Source organism: Aulonocara sp. 'chitande type north' Nkhata Bay, linkage group LG12 (assembly GCF_057382095.1).
Source record: "Aulonocara sp. 'chitande type north' Nkhata Bay isolate Kocher_YH1m ecotype deep benthic linkage group LG12, A_spYH_male_GT1.1, whole genome shotgun sequence".
Classification (NCBI taxonomy): Eukaryota; Metazoa; Chordata; class Actinopteri; order Cichliformes; family Cichlidae; genus Aulonocara; species Aulonocara sp. 'chitande type north' Nkhata Bay.
Window position 1 is genome coordinate 30565087 of NC_141355.1, and position 22536 is coordinate 30587622.

Here is a 22536-nt window from a genome sequence, read left to right on the forward strand (position 1 = left end):
TTGGTTAATATTACATAACTTTCACTGCTATTTGCTTCTGGTCATTCAGATAAATCAGTAAAGCCTGATTTAGACTTCTGCAGGAAATCTGTTGTAACTTACAACATAGCTGGAAACCCCTTTTAATCTTATGAAAAATGTAACTACATGTGTATATTATGGTACAGGTCAATACATCTCACAACAACTAAATGGCTTGGTAGGTTACATCGCAAGGTTAAGAAGCGTTTCCTGTTACGTCATAAGTTACAAGGCAGATTTCCCACAGACGTCTGGGGGAAATCTGCCTTTAGACAGTGACCGTTTATAATGTTGCAACTGAGGTTTGACTGAGATTAGACTTTTCGTTTTAAATCAGGGGTTTTAATAATAACACTGCATTAACCATAAACGAATTACCATATAGACATTTTTTAAATTAATATTCCTTTGCGTAGTCACTCCTTTTTATGGATTTAAAAATAATTGGACAGCTGACTGATAAGGAGTGTCATGGCCAGGTAAAACCCAAATCCGCATTAATTCCCTGTAAATTAAGAAGATACAAGGTCTGTACTTGAATTGGTATTTGCACTTGGTAGATGCTCACAGAGCTCCTTATGTGATCCAAAGACATGTTGAAGTAGTCAGCAACTTCAGTGAGGCGATCGTGGCTCAAGAGTTGGGCGTTCGCCTTGTAATCGGAAGGTTGCCGGTTCGAGCCCCGGCTTGGACAGTCTCGGTCGTTGTGTCCTTGGGCAAGACACTTCACCCGTTGCCTACTGGTGGTGGTCAGAGGGCCCGGTGGCGCCAGTGTCCGGCAGCCTCGCCTCTGTCAGTGCGCCCCAGGGTGGCTGTGGCTACAATGTAGCTTGCCATCACCAGTGTGTGAATGTGTGTGTGAATGGGTGGATGACTGGATATGTAAAGCGCTTTGGGGTCCTTAGGGACTAGTAAAGCGCTATATAAATACAGGCCATTTACCACTACTAGCGGAGTGATGGCAGGAGAAGAGTATGGAGAAGGAAAGGGAGCGCTTATGATCAAAGCATGCCGCATCATCTGTCAAGTATGGTAGAGCCAATTTGATGGCATAGGCATGCATGGGTACCAGTGGAACTGGGTCAGTGCAGTATTTTGATGATGAGAAGTAGTCGAGCAAATTCTGAAGTGTATAGTCATATAGCCTTTGTTTTGTTTTTTCATGGGATTCAGTCAAATGCTGCAAAACTGAAGTGATCCACAGAGGGATATTGACTCAGAACATACTGCAAACTAACCCAAGAGCTTCTAAAAACAAAGAAATGTAATGTTCTTAAATAGCCGTAACATTCCCCTGATTTCAGCCCAGTTGAACATGCTTTTAAGTAAAGACAACAGATGGCAGAAAGGACTACAAAAGCAGCTCTAATGAAGCATCTGAAGATGGGGATGGTGCTCTGCTGTGAATGGAGACACAGACAGCTGCAGACAGAGTAGTTGTTCCTGTTATACCTTTTTCAGGTCCACTTAAGAGGGAACATGCACAGGTGTAACATAGTTCCTCCTCGGTTTCAGATTCAGTACATTCATCAATGATAAATTATTTCCATCTAAATTTGAATAAAGTCTTTAATGTCTGTCATTATATTAATTTAGATATTAAAAGATCAAAAAATTTATAAAATGGTTATAACAAAACACATATATTCTTTCTTCTTTTAGAGAATTTCATCATTAAGCTGTATTTTTTATCTGGATTTTAAACTTATGAAAGTAAAATATTGCAAACCAATATTAGTTTTATATTTAATAACCTGGTTTATCTATTGTGTTTAATTGGACAAGTGCTGGAAAAGCAATTGCAAAGAATAAAAAAAGTGCGCTGTAAATGACATAAAAAATATTGAGTTAGATTAAACTAAAAATTGAGATGCTGATTTAAAAACAAAAACAAAAAAACAAACCCCTTACCTTCTGTTTTGCCTAAATTTCATGATTTGACCTTTATAGATATGGAGATTTAAAATTAATAAATAAAAAATGTATTCTGTTTAAATTTACATTTACATTTTAAAGTGAAGACATCTTTGTGCATTAGTGTTATAGATTGATTTAAATGACCCTTTAATGTTTAATGACACGGCATATTCAGCGCCTGTTGTGATTGTGATTTGGAGATCTATAAATGAACTGAAGGTTTTTCACACTGTGAGGTTTTTGAATTAAACTATTTTACCAATTTTGCCAATTAAAGTATTTTACTGCTTTACTAGATGTTTATCTGTTGGATTTCTCTTTTTTCTTATTATCTGCAGATAAATTGCGGTGTTTATCCATGAGCAGTTTGTCTGCAATTTTATTTATTTTTCTTCCTGCTGCTTTAAAAGACCAAGCTTGGGTGGTTTACCTCATAAATTAGGCCAAACAAAAGCTCAGAGTGGATCTCTGCAGCATGCCATATCAAGTATTCAAAGGTATGCAGTCAAAGTATAGAGGATTATGGCTTTCAGATGCACATAAAAGACTAAATCTTGGCTGTTCTACTCTTATCTAAGCACAAATCAGAAAATGTTTTTCAAAGACTGTCCAAAATGCTCATGCATCTGACAGTTTATGTTTGATGGGATAAGGGATGCCAGACACAGTCAGATCATCAAGAGGCTTCTTCAAGAAAAGACTGGGACCCAAACTGAGGTGATTCGTGCAGGATTGCTAAGAGGCAAATGATACCATCCTTAAGTGCTACATGCTGTTTTTGGGTTGTGGAGAACCGAGATACTCTTTATGCTCCCTCAATGGGGATAGCTCACAAATCTGTGGGACGTCCACTTCCATGTAGCGATCCCCTCCCTTTGCTCGGCACTGTACAGTGCACTTTGTTACTATGGCAACACAGACACTAATTATTCACACTCTGTCTCTCCTCCTGTCTGCCAGGCAGATCTTACTTGACCTTTTGTGGATTTAAATTGGAGAACAGCTCAGGTTGAGGGAGGAGACCATCTGGAGTCCTCACCTTTCTTTCTGTTATTGGTTATTGTTGTTATGAGCTGTCTCAGAAATATGTGCCCATAGTTGAATTTGGTCCAATTTACAGGTGTCACGGTCGCTAGTAATACAAAGTGTGATAAAACTAGGTTGCACTTTATTATTTATTGTTGCTGTTTATAAAGCATTTCATCACTGCAGCTTTTCTGTCCTCAGCAGACAACTGAACAGGGTTCATGTGTTATGCTCTAAATCAAAGGGGGGAAAGCCGCCCACACAAATACAGTACAGTGCTTATTGTGTATATACATTTAGTCTTGCCTCTCAGCAGCCATTTTTGTTGGATAAGAGCAACTGCCCATCTAAATGAATGAAAAGAGACTTTAATAAGAGACTTTTACTTTAATTGTAGTGGTCACCAAGACCTAAATATACATCAATATGGAAGGTTTACAGCTTAATTTAAAAACCTACTCGATTTCAGGACTGAATAAATACAATGCGAATACACATCTTAGATACAGAAAGCCAAGAAAAACAAAAGGTGGACTTATCTATATCATCACAGAAATAAGTTAATATGTCTGCCACCACACAGCCGAACGTATCATGATCTGTATTGTGTATGATGTGATTGGTTAACATGTCTTCTGGTTTAATTACTGGTTGGCTCTTTTTGAGACAGATGGGTGACATTTGCCTCTTCTTCTATAGATTTTTCTATAGATTTTTTTCAGGATTCTTCAAGTGCTCCATCTTTGTCCTCCGTCTACGAGGCTTTACAGATTTTACACAAATGTTACCTGCAGCTGCAGTATTCAGTATTTTTAGGCGTTCTCCACCTGCCTGTACGGACATCAAAATACTTCAAACCCTTTCGAGACAATAATATGCAAACGAGGTTGAGCTAAAAAGCCTTTGAAATCCTTTCCCCTTGGGGACTGTTGGTATTGGATGATACTTTGCCATTCGACATCAGTGACCATTTTGCATTGATTTTCTATGTGTTGGTGGAAAACATACAGTCTACAATCAAGTTAGAGGCAATCCACAGCACTGAATCTTGTTGTATATGTTCTGGAAGCCAGCTGAACTAAATAATTAGGTTTCAGTTCCATTAATATAGTGCCAAACAACAACATGGTTTACTCTGGGTGCTTTACATATATGTCAAGACCTTAAAGAAAACCCATTAATCCCCATTAATGAAATGCTTTCTGTGAGAAAAAAAAACACCTTCTAACAGACAGAGTTTTTAACAGCAGGGTGGGCGGCTGCCTTGGTGATCAGTCGGGGGTCACAAGAGAGCAGAGAGAGAATAAATGATATTGAGGAACAATAGCAAACAATAAACACTGCCTGTAAGCACGGATCTAAAACACAGAGCTCCAGCTCAAACATTTATAGAGACTCTGTTGCTTATAGTGCATATAAGTGCAAATTAAATAACAGCATTGTTTTGACTTTTTTTTTCCTGAACAGATTGCTCCAAACCCAGTTTGTTGAAAGACCAAGCACAACCCAGCTCCTCGATGAACATGCCTCAGTCTTTTGGAACAGCGATGGGTTTCTCCTTATCTGATACACTGTTAATGGCAGCCCTGCCAAGCCTGTCCCAGAACAGCAGTCACCTGCACACCTCAGAAGACAGCATCATTTACCTTGCACCGACTGCAGACACTAACAAGTGCTGGCCGATCCGTCCTACTCTGCGCAATGAGCTGGACACTTTTTCTGTGCACTTCTACGTCTTCTTCGGTCCAAATATATCGATTCCACCGGACAGGGCAGCCGTGTTCGCCGTCAACCTAATGCCCGTTTTAGACAGTGGAGGAGTCCTAAACATGGAGCTCAAACTCAACATGGTGAGGTTTACAGATGATACAACTATTGTTTCTTTCATAATTTCTCGCAGTATTTGTAAAATTGCGAGGCACTGTTAGCTCATCAAATCAGTATTATCATCCTGGTCCAAGGAAGGGATTTGGCCCAAGATGCTGGACAGTGCTCTGGCACCACTCTCACCCTTCGCTTGCTGTATCCTGTGCAGGGATCAGATTGTTATCAGAAAAGTAAATTTGCAACAGTCATAGAGGAGAAAATCAGCAGCTAGCAAGGGTGAATAACTGGGCTCACAAAGTGCCTGGCTGAGCGCGCCTGCTAAATATGGATGCACGTATGGTCATAGACTTTGCTGTGGGAACTGAAAAAGTTCACAATGAAACAGGCGCCAGTGTTTGGGCTTGTGGCATATGTCTCTAATTGAGAGCAAACAAAATGCAAAAATCAGCCAAGCAGGATTTAATATGTCTGTGTTGATCTGTCCTTCAGATAGTAATGGCATTAGGAATGCACCTGCATTGGCTCTGGAGGTCTACAGGGAGCCAGAAACTGGAGAGCTACAGGCTGGCAGATGGACTTTTAAACATTTTACTTCTAATGGAGAGAAAGCCAGCCAGTGTTGAGACAGCAACAAGATGAAGCACAAAACACTAACAGATAGCTTTGATTGTTTACTTCTAAGGAACATCCTGACAGTTTGGGAAGTATTGCTTAAAATATCGGGTCTATCTCCCCACATTTAAAGATAGAGTAAAAATACTGGTAAATGAAATTTGTTGCCCACAGTACCAGTGATTTAGCACAAAAGATATAAACAGTAGGAAATGTCAGACATTAAAAAAGATGAAAAAGAGCATTTGCAGCAGCAGACTTGAATTTAACACTAAATCTATTACGCTCTAGGTTTAATAGACAAGATAAGTCAATTAATGAGGAAATTAATGTCAGATTAATCATAAATGAAAGTAAACCCTATGTGTAGTGCCCCCTCCCCCCCGTACAATCCTGTCCTCACAGGTTTGAAATTGTCCAAATGCAGCTTATATACTGTTTCTCACCGCTTCAAGACTTTATAATAAGCCAGACTACACATCCATCATCTCTACTGAACACACGCACACACAGATGAAATTAATGATCGATCTTCTCATCTAACCCCCGGTAAGAAAGCAAACAGCCTTCTTTCCAAGATTGTCAGAGAAAATTTTTAAAGGAAATGAAAATAATTGACGGTAATTCATTTAACAGTGTATCAATGGAGTTTGGGATTGCTGTGGCTGCTGTCACCACCCACAAAGGCTACGTGAGCCCCTTGGCTTTCTCCATGGTGTGCCCATTTTCACCTGTTTACTGTATCTGTCCTTTATCTTGCAGCAGAACCTCTCTTTGTATTTATCGGTGCTATCTTTGCAGTAGCAAAGTGTTTTCCCTGACCCCTTTCACCCTCCATTCAACACCCCGGTATACTCCCAAGTGTGTGCTGTTGGTTAATTTTAACTGGGTGCGCACTGCAGATGTCACAAAGACAGTATGCTGGGATGAAACCTGGTTGGTGTGATAGTTGTATGAGCCGTTAGATGTATTCTTCAGAGAGACTGTCATGCTATATTATTCTATGAACAGATTTAACCCCCTCGGCGATGATCTGTCACTTGCTTGTCACAGGCGCAGAATCCAGTCAGCCGCTGCCTGTGGGGGACTCTGGCAGATTTGCAGGGCTTTAGGAGATAATAGCTGGACCTGCTTGTCTGCCTTGCATCACTCTCTGTGCAAAAGTGTGAAAGGAATGCATATGGCTTTTATTCCCACTGATGCCTCACCTGGCAGTTGATCAGTTTAAGTTTACCTTTGGTAAGGCTCACGCAGAAAAGAAATTAGAAACAGTGTAATGAGCGCATATTCATGAATGCTTTGGCTAACCCTTATGCACTAGTACTTTTGTCACAGTAATAAACTGTTTTGGCAGCATAAAAGTGTTTGGGGGAGTAGATTAAAAAATAAATAAGTGTGATACATGAAAAATAATGCTTACATATTATACTAGGTCCTAATAGCTAAACAGCCAGGGACAAACAATAAATATGTTTTTTTAAAACTATATTAATTTCTTATGTTCATTTTTCTATTTGTAAGTTTATGTTCACATCCAGTATTTCCACGGCCATTTATTTTCATATTTTTAATCAGCCAGTGAAAACTAGGCGCTTTTATGGCAGAGTTGTGCAACACCATCTGTCATTATCACACAGGAGAGGTGTGAAATTGAATGCTAAAATAAATATTGATTAAAACAATCATTTTAAAAATCTTCATAAATATATAATTAAACATATGCACAATAAATAATGAATCTAAAGAAATGTAATATTTTTCACATCTTAATTGTGCACTACGTGTATCTTTTATTTAAAATAATAAACTTGGATTGATACCAATAAATAAATTACAAAAAAACCCCCCAAACTAATAAAACTTCTGTTGCTTTTGCTAAGCAGCATTCATGTGGTCAGAGGCTGAAACATGTGCTTTAAAAGATATCCAGATAGCAGATATATTATTGATTAAAATTAAAACCCATCACAGAGATTGGAGTTTGGTTTAATTATTTTGGGCACTGGAATATGGAGGCAGTATATACAGCACATGACAGCTTGTCCATGTTCTTGCATCAGTTGGCATTATCTACTGCCTGGCACATGTCATCAGCATAACTTCTATTAAACTCAGCAAAGCAAAAACATGTCAGTATACAACATAGACAAACTGGCATTCATCAAACCTTTTTTTTCTCCTCTATTTTAGCAATCAGAGTTGATGCATCAGGGCTGTCGAAGTGATCCTTTTAAAGATTTTCCACAGTAGTTTTCTTCAGTCTTTAACCTTGAGCCTTACTTTGCTGGTAGATAGCACCCCTGATTGAATTATGGGTCTGCCACTCACATTCACCAATCATAACTAACATCTGCATAATGGATCGGGCATATAAATCCTAACATTAAACATGATTAATATAGCAATGCTCACAATCATATTACAAAAGGCTTTACGAGTAAAGCCAGTAAATAAAAAAAACATACAAAATCAACATTAGAATTCCAGACATGAATGTGTTCTTAAAGCAGAACAAGAATAGAATATTATTAACAACACATCACATAATGCCCTGACAGCTAAAGCTATTTTAAGAAGTGATTGAAATCCTTTTAGAAATTCTGGGTTCTGGACAGAAATGATGCAGTGTGCTGAGAAAGCCAGCATCCACGCTGAAGGGAAATTATTTCAGACAGATTTGAGAGACAGAATGAGCCTCAAAAGTTATCAGTAAAATATCAAAGAAGCAAGGGAATATCGTTGTTTCGAGTGCATGAACGGTTTGGATGATAGATTTGAGAGTGATCACATATATCACATCTCTGTATCTTGAGATAATCTTTCTTCCTTAATTGCATGTGTTTCCTGGGGAACCAGGATGTTTATGGGCAGATAATGAAATGAATAAATGAATCACTGAGATTCATTACTGGTGGAATAATAAATCATATTTAAAAAGTACATTGATTCTGAAATAGTCTTATAGTTTTTTATATTTTAAAAGGGGATATAATTTCTAAAAAATGAAAACAAGCTACACATGCTCCATTGATTTTTGAACATCTTTAGCTTTCTTGGCTAACCAGGTTGGGTGCACTTATATTATAGATGTGCTTTTTTAACTTGCAAATAATTTACACACATGTGTCTGTCATGTTATTTTGAGTAAATACACCAAAAACAGGATGGACATCGTCACATTTTGGCTTCATGTAAGCTTTAACCCTGTAACAATTTTCATAGCAGCTTGAATTGCAGGCTGGGGTAGGTCGAGCACTCCATAGTGGGATTTGTTATTTCATATGCGACAGCATACAGTTGAATCCTCGCTAAACCTTGACAAAGTATATTTTGTGTGACAGTGCAAAACCTCACGATTCTGTCAGTTTAAACCGCTTTAATACTGCAGTATTACTGAATCAACAGATGCTCAGGAATGCATATGAGGCCAGCAAAAAAGGAAGTTAAGATTGGTAACTTGTTTTTTAAGAGTGAATTCCAAAAAAGTTAACTTTGAGAAAAGACTGGGACTGTAATCACAACAGTTCAAGATGCTAAGAATTTACAGTTACCTCTAGTATGTCTTTTTTTTTTTGGTTTGTGATGCCGTAATTTCCCATACATGCTTAAAATAATAATAAAGTAATATGGATGTTTATTTATTTATTTTAATTCCTCTATCTTAATTGCCCTAATTAAAAAACAAATGTCTAATAATTAAAGTATGTTTTCTGTTATTTCCTTTGCATCATTAACGCTTCACACACTCTCATTTTGCTCAATTAAAAAATATGTCTCTTTTGACTTTTACACTGAGCTTTGTGGAGCTTTCTAGTGTACAAGAACAGCCGACAGCTTTGTTGTTCTGAATGAAAAGTTAGGAAATCAGTGTCACTGAAATGTGTCCTCATTAAGGTATCAGACTATACCGAACTTTTTGCTTATCCATCTATCCTTCCATCAGTCCATCCTCAAGTCAGGGTGAGGGGGAGATCCTATTCCAGCTGTCACAGGGTGAGAGGTGGGGGTACAGCCTGGACAAGTTGCCAGTTTATCACAGGGTATACATCACAGTAAAAGTATAAATTTAACCATTTAGTGGTGTTTAAGAGCAAGGGAGAAGATTATCGAATAAGATTCACCAGGAATCATCCTTTGCTGACATGAATGGCTGGATAAACCTTTGTTACAAAAGAAAAAGTCAGAGGAAAGAAATCACAAAAAAATTAATGTGTACATACTTGTACTTTTATAATAATCCCTCTAATAGTGCTTGACTGGTCAATTGGCACACCAACCTTGCCATCTAGCTACATTGACTACAAACATCTCTACTTTGATGGAGCTCTTTGACCTGCCAATTAGAATCATATTATCTGGCTTTGGGGTGGCTCTTGCCTGCTTTGCTCTCCCCGTGTTTGCATCTGGTGAGCCACTTTGATATTTGTTGCTTAATCCTTTATCCTCAAACTGTAGAGGAGAGCCAGGATGAAGGAGGGGGAGGGTGTGGGGCTCTCTCAAAATGCCACTGGGGGTGATTTAGTCTTCCCACCAAGAGAATAGAGGCCAGATGGTGAGTTTAGGAAGCCTGAAATCTCAGCACCTGGCAAAGTGTTTGTTAGTCATTGCATTAATCAACAACTTTGCCAACTCCCTATATATACATTATGCCCATTTTTTGCTAAGAGGGTGATAGAAATCTTATGTATTTAAGAAATAATTGTCTAAAGTTATCCCACAAATGTATATAATGTGGTGAATTTCTGAATGTAAAGTTTTCGTCAGAAAGTCTTCTGATTTTTAGCATACTTTGTGGTTTAGTAACTGACCCATCGCTGTACCCACCCACACACACAGAAACAAAAGATGGAGACTGGGTAAATAATGGAGGGGCATTTTAAAACTAATAAAGTGTCAAGTTTGGTGCTTGAGTGCAAATTGACACATCCAGTTTGCTGCTATTTATTGTCTACCAATAGACCAATTTGGACAGCTGTGGCCTCCCTTCACCTCTCTGCAGAATGAACCAATTTGTATAAGCATATGCAGTTCCCGACGCTTGAATAATTCTCCTGGATTTCTTTCAATGCATGAGCATGTTAATGTATAATTGATGCTTCAAGGCGATAAACTGCCAACATCTTCACTTACTGTAGGTGCCTCTGGCAGACAGAGAGAGAGCACTTTACTTGATTTGTTAGTTTTAAAGTTTACTATCTCGTGGCTGTGCAGAAAATAGACCTAAAGGTAATCATGAACAGTGTTAGCTCACCAGAATGATAGCAGCAGATGGTTGATGGTTGGACGGATGAATGACGTTTGATTATGTGTTTTTCCTGCAGTCTACGCTGAAAGGAGCTAATCTCACAGTGTTTGGCTGCCTCAACCACGGGATGCCACTTTTCTTACGCGAAAACACATCACTGAAATGTGAATCAGGTATGCCAAATTTTGCTTAAACAAAACAGCCACATAGTGTGTGATTTTGAATCTAAGCAAGTTTATTAGTAGAATTGTGAGAACAGCACAAGTAATCGATATTTTTGCCTTGTATGCGCAAAGCTTATCTAGTTATGAACCTTCTCTGTCACAGCTTGGACTGTGTTTTATTGTGTTACCTTTTTCTTCAGAATCAGTGGCAGGGTTTTTCCTCTCTGTGAACACCTCCACTAATATCACCAAGCTGAGGATTCCCTACCCACAAACAGGCACCTGGTACCTCAGTCTGCGCTCTCTGTGTGCTACTGAACATGGGTAAGACAGAAAGCACTGCTTCCCTTGAGAACTTTACCTGTTTGTTGGTTATGTATTCTATTTTATAGAGCTTCATACCAGTCTCCATATTTGCTATATATTATCTGTGCTTTACATATAGTGTTGTAACTGCTGTAACTTTCTCATCTCATCTTATCCTAAATATATATCAATTAAACCAGCGGTCCCCAACCCCCAGGGTGTGAAATTTCTGGTTTTCAGGGGTTTTATCGTTTTTATCGTTTTTATTGTTTTTTTTTTTTTTTAATCGTTTTTATCGTTAAGTCCGTGGCGCAAAAAAGGTTGGGGACCGCTGAATTAAACCAAGTTTTAGTATGTGTTTTTATGCCTATAAAGAGACATTATTTCAGTTTTGGAAATTAATATTTGCTCTGTTAAAATTATGATACTTGCTTTTATGGTTATACACTAAATATGAACCTCCTGTCAAACAGGAGGTTGAAAAACTTGGCAAAAAGGCTTGATAAATTGGGTCCAATGGTAAGAATCCTTATAGCTATGCCTTCTTTAAACTATTCTTTAAAATTGTGTAAACTATAATCTCCTGAGTGCTCAACCTAGAAAGTCTCAAAAACATCTTTTACAAGCAGGAATTCAACAAAACAAGCTGAACGTCATACATTTTGACATAAATTTATGACATTCTCATAATCAGTTCTTCGGCCAGGTCCCAATGCTCCACAGCAACCTCTACGAGACAATATTTGCTGTCAATTACACAAAGACAATTGCAAAATAGGACATTCATATCTTCTGAATTTGTCAGCATAACACAATCACTAGTTTGTTTACCAAAATAAATAATTCATTGCCATAATGAAGACACCATGCTTTCTGTTTGAATGACGAAGCCTCCCTCATTGAACCACATCCTCTGCCATCTGTCACCCAGCAGACTGATTTGGCACTGGCTTCATAAATGTGTGTATGGTGCACACCAAGCATATGACATAAAGGAGGGGTAGATTTTGAGGTTTATCCATATTTTCACACTTACCAATTAAGAAATGTTTTTTTTGCACACGTCATAGTGAATTTTAAATCAAACAATCAAGTTGTAATCGAAATGCACACATCCAGTTTTAATTCAAGGGGTCCAAGAAAAGTTTGCAAAAAGCTTTTTAAAAAAAATGCTATTGCAACGCTGTTTTATTGGTAGTGGTATTTGGATATTAATAGTTTACTTTGTAGGTACCAATAAGGCTTTGGCCTACTGCAAAGGCCACACCAGTGTCCCTCTCTTTCTGTTTTTCTCTCCATGTTTATGTAGTTTATGTTACTTAACTTGTGAATTCAAGAAGTAAAGTATTTTTCTCTGAGGGTTATTTAAAGTCGGTGCGAATCATGTCAGAGAGAGAAGTTAGAGCGAATGTTTTCATTAAGTTTTGTTGTTGTAATGTTATATACGAGTTCGTAAGTATTAGCAATTCAGCAGATTGAGCTGTTCTGGCGAAGCCTTTATGGCACAAAAATGTGAACAGAATGAAATTAAGCAGATTTTTCCCGTCCCACTTGGGAGTTCCAATTGAATTTGAATAACAGATAATAACAGATGGTGTGGGACGTGGACTCATCCTCACACGAACACTTAGCTGATGTATGAAAATGCAGACAAAGATCAGAGTGTTATGTGCTAGATTTCCACGCATTTGCATATACTAAACCAATCAGGTGTCATTAGATGGTAAATGACAGGTGCCCTTCAAATATACAGTTAAGCTGATGTATACAACTAAATAAAAACAAAATAAATAAAATGTTGCAGAAACACATAAAGAAACATATTTGAAGTTTTATTCTCTTTAACTGATTGATTAGCAGTTTTTGTTTTTGTAGTGTTAAAGATGAGCAAATTAAGTAAGTAACCTCTGTCTGTGAATATGCAGTCACCTGTAGACTTAGAGTTTTGTGAGAAATTACAGCTGAGTTATCTATTCAAAATAATTAATGACGGTTAAACTAGAACCCTTGGTGGAATAGACATAATTTACAGAAAATTAGTTTTGTAATTGCGTTATAAAGCTGGAGATTTCCGAGGCCTAATAGAATGAAGTTGTCTGACATCTAGCAATGCCGAAACAACCTTTTGATCTCCAGTGTTTTGTGGTGATGAGGGCTTCTGGAGGACACAAGAAAACTAGACAAAACCCTGCAGGCGCCTGAGCGGCTTTGTGAGACAAAGCTCTAAAAGAGCTTGGAGTGATATGTGAATGTCAGCTGATAACATGTTCACAATAACAATGCTGTTATATTTGTATTTAGTAAGTATAATGTTTACCAGCTTAATTTGGAATGCTAAAAAGTGTGCACAGCTATGCAGTCTATAGATCTGACACATTTGGCCATAAACAAAAATCATTATGCAGATGAAAAACAGTGAAGGCATCACCTGCAATCATATATTTTTGCCTTTTCCAGATTTGAGCAATGCAGCAATGTAACTGCAGAGGTTTATATGCGTGCATACCTGACTCCGTGCATCAATGACTGTGGGACGTATGGACAGTGCAAGCTTCTGCGCACCAACAATTACCTTTATGCTGCATGTGAATGCAAAGCAGGTAACATTTTACTTTAAAAATCTATTGCAGTCCATCACAGTGTCTTACTTTTTCCAGCTTAAATGGACAGCTTTGTTAAATCCTTGTTTATTTATTTGAACTTGTAGTGCACACTGTCAATTAAATTGAAACGAGGTGGTCCGGTAAAGTCTTTTTTGATTCTGTTTTAATATCTAAGTCATGCAGTTATTAATAAAAGAGCGGAAGTTGTTTTATGTAAGGGAAAAATAATTAGTACTGTATATATTTAACAACCTCCTTAAATATTTATCAGTAATTAATTAGTAATTAATAAACAGCAAGCAAGTGCAACCCTGAATGTATAATTACACTTGTCTGTCAAAAGATTCTTTCGCATATGAAAGATAAGACAGAACTTTTCTTTGAGAAAATAGGTCATCACTGCTGCAAATAATTCCTAATTTGTTGGAAAATACATCATGCGGAGTGACAAGAAAATGAGAGCGAGCCAGGTGGGATGGCACAGGTCATTTTCCAAAATTGAGCTGACAATTCTGCAATTAAATTGTATGTGCCACTTTTCAGTGACTCATTCAGTGGCCTGGTATTAATCTTCTAATATAAGGCATTTTGATAAGACAATAAAACACAGTCTTAATTACCAACAGCTTTTCAATAAAAGATGAGCTTATGAAACTAAACAAAGCATGTCCTCTGAGGCTTTTTTAAATCCTGCCTTTGATCTTCTTTTATCAGAGTTGGTTTCTCCTCAGTTAAATTCATTGTCATACTTCACATGTGTGACTACTTCCTGGCAGACGCTTTGCATTCAGCACTTGCCCTTGGCCCATCTCAGACTGCAAAACCTCTGTTCAACAGTGCTCACGAATATTTAATTCACACTGTCTTATTCAATCAACCACTTGATAAAGATCCAATGTACCAAAGCGGGGGTGTTTTAAAATAGAAGTGAGTTCACACCAGGAGGCTCTATTATGCAGGATAAACAACTTCACACATATCTGTTTTTGATTATTTTTGCAGAGAAATGTCTGTTCATAGCAAAAGGCTGCTAAGGCATTATTCTTGTCAAGAGATAATAAATATTTCATACATTTTAAGAGATTAAGGGTTTGAAACAAACAGTTTCACCTGCTGGGGAAACTCTTCTCATTCATAAACCAAAACCACGTTTTTCCTGGAATTGATTGAGGGTTTAAGGAAGTCAGGCACCATTTATGCTTTTCCCAACATGTAAAGCCTGTTAAAAAACAAAAACAAAACAAAAACCTGTCTTAGAGCTTTAGTTTTTTAGGTGAAAGTACCAGATTTACTAAGGTGGTCTGTGTGTATTGGTATTTTAGGCTGGGATGGATGGGGGTGCACAGACAACTCAGAAGCCTATTCGTACAGTTTCCAGCTCCTCTCCACCCTGCTACTCTGTCTCAGTAACCTGATGTTTGTCCCGCCCGTGGCCATCGCCATCCGAAGCCACTACCTCCTGGAGGCTTCGGTCTACATCTTCACCATGTTTTTCTCCACTGTGAGTGAAAAGTGATAACCTAAAGTATATTTTCCTTTTATTTAAGCATGGTACTTTGCTAATAAACAGTTGGTATCAGTAATGCACAAAAGTAAGCATAAAGAAAGAAAGAATCACAAAAGCAGATGTTTTCCGAAAGTCATCAGATTGTGGCAAGGCGAGCTTTAATAGGAAACACATTCTGCATCAAATTCCCGTGTATGCAGATGACATACTCCTATTTCTGAGTAAGTCATTCCAAACTACACCACAGTCAGAAATACTTATGCTTACAATTCTATTCTGCATTGGAAGCATTAAAATGAATGTCCTTCATTAAAACAAAAATGCTCCAGTATCTCTACTATGATCCCCTGCTCAGAGCCATAACTTTATTACTTTTCCACTACGGGAACTTCCCCCAGGCAACAGCGAGTTTTAGAAAACATTTTCACTGCAAAAATGACGACAAAATTAAGTTTGGGTAAATTATTTCACCCCCACCAAAAGTACCGTTTGGCAACTAGAACTGTTAGAATCAAATGAAGTTTTTTGTTTTTGTTTTGTTTTGTTTCTTTCAGCTACAGTACCTTTTAAAAAGCTACATCTAGTATATTAGCACAGAATTACAATTAAGAAATACTGACAATAAACGTTACTATTGATGCTAAGGATGAAATCTTGCTGGAGCCAGAAACAATGCTCGGTATGGCATCATTATTTTTTAATAATCTGCTGCATTTTATCCGCCTCCTAACCAAGAAGAGTGCGTTTTATAGAGTGAAAGAAAACTACATTTAAAAGCAGACCATGCTTTTTCATATCTCAGGGGACTAATTTAATATTTCTCCTTGAAGAAAAGGTTTCACATGCTTTTGTTGAGAAAGTGCCTGTTGTGTAATTTTTTGAAATATTATTTAACAAAAGAAATCCTCCTTTATAAAATGATAAAAACCCCAGTTCTCCTTAAAATGAATGATGTCTCACTACGATAATGTGATATACAGTGGGGCAAAAAAGTATTTAGTCAGCCACCGATTGTGCAAGTTCCCCCACCTAAAATGATGACAGAGGTCAGTAATTTGCACCAGAGGTACACTTCAACTGTGAGAGACAGAATGTGAAAAAAAAAAAATCCATGAATCCACATGGTAGGATTTGTAAAGAATTTATTTGTAAATCAGGGTGGAAAATAAGTATTTGGTCAATAACAAAAATACAACTCAATACTTTGTAACATAACCTTTGTTGGCAATAACAGAGGTCAAACGTTTACTATAGGTCTTTACCAGGTTTGCACACACAGTAGCTGGTATTTTGGCCCATTCCTCCATGCAGATCTTCTCGAGAGCAGTGATGCTTTGGGGCTGTCGCCGAGCAACACGGACTTTCAACTCCCGCCACAGATTTTCTATGGGGTTGAGGTCTGGAGACTGGCTAGGCCACTCCAGGACTTTCAAATGCTTCTTACGGAGCCACTCCTTTGTTGCCCGGGCGGTGTGTTTTGGATCATTGTCATGTTGGAAGACCCAGCCTCGTTTCATCTTCAAAGTTCTCACTGATGGAAGGAGGTTTTGGCTCAAAATCTCACGATACATGGCCCCATTCATTCTGTCCTTAACACGGATCAGTCGTCCTGTCCCCTTGGCAGAAAAACAGCCCCATAGCATGATGTTTCCACCCCCATGCTTCACAGTAGGTATGGTGTTCTTGGGATGCAACTCAGTATTCTTCTTCCTCCAAACACGACAAGTTGAGTTTATACCAAAAAGTTCTACTTTGGTTTCATCTGACCACATGACATTCTCCCAATCCTCTGCTGTATCATCCATGTGCTCTCTGGCAAACTTCAGACGGGCCTGGACATGCACTGGCTTCAGCAGCGGAACACGTCTGGCACTGCGGGATTTGATTCCCTGCCGTTGTAGTGTGTTACTGATGGTGACCTTTGTTACTTTGGTCCCAGCTCTCTGCAGGTCATTCACCAGGTCCCCCCGTGTGGTTCTGGGATCTTTGCTCACCGTTCTCATGATCATTTTGACCCCACGGGATGAGATCTTGCGTGGAGCCCCAGATCGAGGGAGATTATCAGTGGTCTTGTATGTCTTCCATTTTCTGATGATTGCTCCCACAGTTGATTTTTTCACACCAAGCTGCTTGCCTATTGTAGATTCACTCTTCCCAGTCTGGTGCAGGTCTACAATACTTTTCCTGGTGTCCTTCGAAAGCTCTTTGATCTTGGCCATGGCGGCGTTTGGAGTCTGACTGTTTGAGGCTGTGGACAGGTGTCTTTTATACAGATGATGAGTTCAAACAGGTGCCATTCATACAGGTAACGAGTGGGGGACAGAAAAGCTTCTTACAGAAGACGTTACAGGTCTGTGAGAGCCAGAGATTTTCCTTGTTTGAGGTGACCAAATACTTATTTTCCACCCTAATTTACGAATAAATTCTTTACAAATCCTACCATGTGAATTCATGGATTTTTTTTTCACATTCTGTCTCTCACAGTTGAAGTGTACCTCTGGTGCAAATTACTGACCTCTGTCATCATTTTAAGTGGGGGAACTTGCACAATCGGTGGCTGACTAAATACTTTTTTGCCCCACTGTATATAATCATTTATTGATAGTGTATACAGTAGTGAGTAGACATTTTATAGATAATGTATTCATACCGGAATTTTTTTTTCTTCTTTCAACAAAGCTGTAAAAATAAAATTGCAAGAAATATAGCTGCAAACATATGCTAGTGGGATTTCATACATAAATAGAGTCGGCCAGTATGTGCATGCCACTGTGTTGCAATGAATCTGAGATGAGTTTGTAAAAGAATGGTCTGTATAGCTTCTTTGTCAGTAACCAGCAATAACCTGGGTATTGCTTATTTTATTCAGCTTATCATTCAGCTCAAGCTTTTTACAGAATCAATACTTTTGTGCTGTTGTGCCGTCTATTGTTCTGACACATCTGCGTGTTTTTGTAACCTTTGTGCCTTTCTCTTCTTTTCTCACAGTTCTACCATGCATGCGACCAGCCAGGTATTGTGGTGTTTTGCATCATGGAGTATGATGTTCTGCAGTTTTGTGACTTCCTCGGGTCACTCATGTCAGTGTGGGTCACCGTCATTGCAATGGCTAGGCTAAAATCCATCATCAAACAGGTATGTGTAATTCTGAGCGAAGCCTGTTTCTACTGATACTCAGACTGGATATTTGTTTTCTTTCTATAAAACTGAAAAGTCCTGTTGTAATAGAAACTTTTCCCTTTATAAAGATAAAGATGAAAATGTAAGGCTTGCATAGTGATATCAACAGTTCTTCGATACATTGATCTCAACACAAATGAACTGAGAAAATGCATGTCATCATTAACAGTGCATATTTATAAACACACTAATTTTCCCCACTCTAGCTGCAAAGTAATAAGCGGCACTTCAGCCTGGACACATGAAGTGCAGCTTAGGTCATACCCTTTTATGTGGAGATTATGTTTCTAAATGGATAAACAGCCATTTAGAAAAACAACTCAGCCTGTCACATTTGCTACTTAATAAAATGTTAGTCGTAGGTAGATGTCAGTAGATTCAGACATCCGGAAACAGACGTTTTCAGACCCTGATGCCTTTGCACTCTCCCAGACCATGAACAAAGAGAGATTAGATTAGATTAGATTAAAGTACTGAGAGGCTGTAGCGCTATAAACGAGCACCTCATATGCCTCAATTTTCAGTCATAAATGAAAAGATCAATGTGTTAAAATCAGCATTGCATGGCACTAAATTCTCTGGTTGCTGACATATTGCGTGGGTAATGGTAAACACTAACAGGTGCACCTTCTCCATGGGTCACTCCCTGGCTGCATACCAAGATGGAGCAGTCTGAGGGAAAGTGTGTGCGTATGTGTAAATGTGTGTCCATGTCCATAAATGAGACAGAGAGAGGGGGGAGAGTGGAGAGAGGGTGTGAGGTAGGAGGAGGGTGGGGAGTGCATGAACATCTGCTGTCCTCTAGAGTTTTCATTTTTGCTTAGCGCTGCAGTACGCAGTCACTAATCAAATCGCACATGTCAGGACTGGCAAGTGGGACTTTGTGCGTTTGTGTACTTGAAAGAGACACTGAGTGTGTGTATGTGTGTGTTTGTTTGTATGTTACACTAGTACTAGAGGATAAAGGACCTAAGAGCATGGAATATTGTTTGTCTCGCTGTGTAGTATGCGACTTTTGGACCCGCAAAGCTCTTAATGTCTCACAAAATTGTTGGCTGAAAATCATTTTATGCTAGTTCACATAAAGATTGAGCACCAGGAGGCATGTTAGTCTCAACTTGGTGAAAGTTCTGGATCACAATTATGAAGATAATTACACTTCATCACATCTTTGTAATTTTGCCCCTTCCTTACTGAACAGTTCTGAAAACATTGTTCTCACCAATGTAATTGCACTGTAGGACATCAAACATGTTTGTTCAGTCAATCAGAAAAAAATAGCCACATGATTTTAATTACTAGTAGCTAAATAGGTATGCCTGAAATATCTGCTGCAAATAGAAGCGCTGTTTTCTGTTTCAGTGTTTGATGCTCCAAATTTTCTGTTTCCGTTTGCTTTTCATGATATGAAATTAAACCGATATTATTCCTAATATTTGTAAAGTGACTTCACAAATAATTTGAAAATTTGAAAATATACTATAGAATGAATGAGTATGTAACCTTGCTAATAATTTAGCAGTTATTAGCAGTAATCCACAGGAATCTTAGTACATCAAATGTCTGTACAACCTTGTAAAAATGTTTTATATAGGCATATGTTAATATATTACTGGTTCCAGCATTATTTAATTATGAAATTTTTATTTAAAAGATGATAAGTTGACCTTTACTTAGCTCCACTTCATCACATACTGTTTCCTTGGCCGTTATATGACACCTCAGTGTGGTACGGTCATTAGACATGCACCAATACTATATACATTAAATCTGACACACTATATATCTTATTAAGCATGAAAATATAAGTTGCAGATAAAAATAGATTGTTATTGTTTTTTTAGAATTCCTGCAGGCTCATTTGTCACTATGCATTCATGCCTGCATGCAATGCATGCTTGTTTCTGTGCCACTGTGTGATCCACCAGAGCAGCATGACTGATGACTGTTGCTGCAAAGAGTCCTCAGGCTGCACCATGCTGCTCCTTTCCTCCTTGGTGTGTGCCAATTAGTTCTATTCTCCTGCAGACAGGTCATCTCTTACCAGCTCAAAAATCCCCGATTCCTCCTCACATTGCCTACTAGACCCTAGGCATTCTGGATGGGCTCAAGTTCTCCCCGAGCATGTGTAGCACAGCTTATTGATTTTTTTCATTCTCACTTTATCTCTTTTATATCCTGTGGCTTTATGTCCAGTTGTGAGCTTGGCAATGAAATAAAATAAAATAACTGATTTTATATATCATGTGGCTCTATTGTTAGCATTTTGTTTTCACTGTTTTATTGGGGCTTTCAGCTGTTTCAAAAGAGGTCTAGTGTATTTTTCTATAAGCACTTTAAAATACCCATTTTGAGTTCACCTGAACTCTGCAGTTATTTTCCCTATGGGTACATTAAAGTGCTTGTATATTTACATAATGAGAGGCTTTTACCTTTTGGAGCACAGACTTGCATGCTGTGTGCTAAAGGTAGCTTGTTGTGGCAGTTAACAATGCAGTAAATAGCTGCCATTATTTTATATTTTCTTGTTTTGAATAGATAACATGAACAAATACTTCTATAGTGCCTCAAAACCATCTGTCAATACTGTCAAACTGTCTATGATTCTCAACCGCGAACCTGTTTGTTCTTTCATAACATGGACATCTTTAATAATAGCTCAATGTTACACGTAAACATGCAACAGCAGACTATTAACTGAAAACTAAAATTTGTAATATATTATTGTGGTGACTAGTAGAAAATAACAACATCCAAAGCCTTGTTGAACTTGTTGACAAAGCACAACAACATTTCTTTTAGTAAGGCACTTATTTCTGTGGAGCATCACAGCTATGATCTCCAATAGAACTTGATGGCAAAAAAACACGTGTGTTAAGAAAAGTATAACTCTGAAAGCCAAATAACAGGATGTCAGCTCAAAACAGAGAAAACGTGAAAGTATAGTCCACACATGAATCACCTGATGGTTTAGAGATTTGATGCAAAGCCATTTTTCCTATATGTATGGAAAAAAGATTACAGCTTTGCCACACTGACAATAGTCTTTACCTCTCCAAAGGTAGAGTTGTGCTATCGCCTGACCGCACAAATATGTTCTTGCTTGTACATGTAACAATGCTGACTGTGTTTATGGAGAGCAGTTATTGATCCATGGTTTTTTTTTTGTCAGGTTCTGTATCTGCTGGGGGCGATGTCTCTGTCCATGGCACTGCAGCTGGATCGTCATGGTCTGTGGAACCTGCTGGGACCCAGCCTGTTTGCTCTGGGCATCATGGCCGTGGCATGGGTAAGAGAAAAATGATCTCCTTATTTATAGGAACTGTAGAGAAACAGTCTAAAGCGATAAATAAGTAAAAATAAAAATATGATATGATATAAGGTAAGAACATATAAAGTAAAATAAAAATGTGGATATTACAAGTATCACACTAAAAATCTTTATCCAATATATAAATAACCTTTGAAAATTTATAGTGGGCTGGGTAAAAAAATTTTTCTTGTGCCAAAATGTATTTTATCACATTATATGTATGCTTATTAAAATTAAATTAAACCTGTATTAATCAGGTGTAAAAGCATTTCTGCTTGTATTTATAGGGTGTAAAATTATTGTGCAATAGGAGATATTTTATTTTATATTTATGCACAACATGAAACTGTTACTTTAATACATAATTTGTGTTTAACATTCACGCTGGTTCAGACATGCAAATAAAATGCGTCTCCACAGTCCCTCGAGTCCCTGATGATAGTAAGTATAAAAGGATTAAATCTGTCATGTAAGCTAACATAGGCTTGGAACATGTGCATGCATAAAAAACTGGTGGTTTTCTGACCAATGAAGCTATTTTACATTAGTATTGAAGGGGCTTTAAAAGTTTTGCAGCCTGTGGGTATTAGTCATGGGTTGTAGTTCCATTATAACTCAGCTTGTACTTTCACTGACTCTTCTTCGAGTCATAATGTGCTCCCTGAACTGAGAAGATAAAAAATAATAGTCTTTCAGGCAAGGTTCTTGTGGAAAAAAAAGCCTTTAACACCAAACCTCTGACATGAGTTTGAAAACAAGGTTTGTGGTTTCCTTGGAGAAAGCTTTGTGCTGAATAAAGTGTGGGAGTTGTAGCT

The 22536-nt window shown here is 38.0% G+C and overlaps 1 protein-coding gene across 2 annotated transcripts in view; it reads left to right on the forward strand.

The window, feature by feature from the left end:
• The window catches only part of tmem8b (transmembrane protein 8B), a 34956-nt gene that overhangs the window by 9302 nt on the left and 3118 nt on the right, over window positions 1–22536 (forward strand). For both annotated transcript variants that reach the window (XM_086315062.1, XM_086315063.1), the window contains exons 6-12: window positions 4432–4814; window positions 10725–10821; window positions 11013–11136; window positions 13576–13718; window positions 15044–15222; window positions 18217–18363; window positions 21581–21697. In XM_086315062.1, coding sequence (XP_086171188.1) covers window positions 4432–4814; window positions 10725–10821; window positions 11013–11136; window positions 13576–13718; window positions 15044–15222; window positions 18217–18363; window positions 21581–21697 — 1190 coding nt within the window. The remainder of the gene's footprint in view (window positions 1–4431; window positions 4815–10724; window positions 10822–11012; window positions 11137–13575; window positions 13719–15043; window positions 15223–18216; window positions 18364–21580; window positions 21698–22536) is intronic.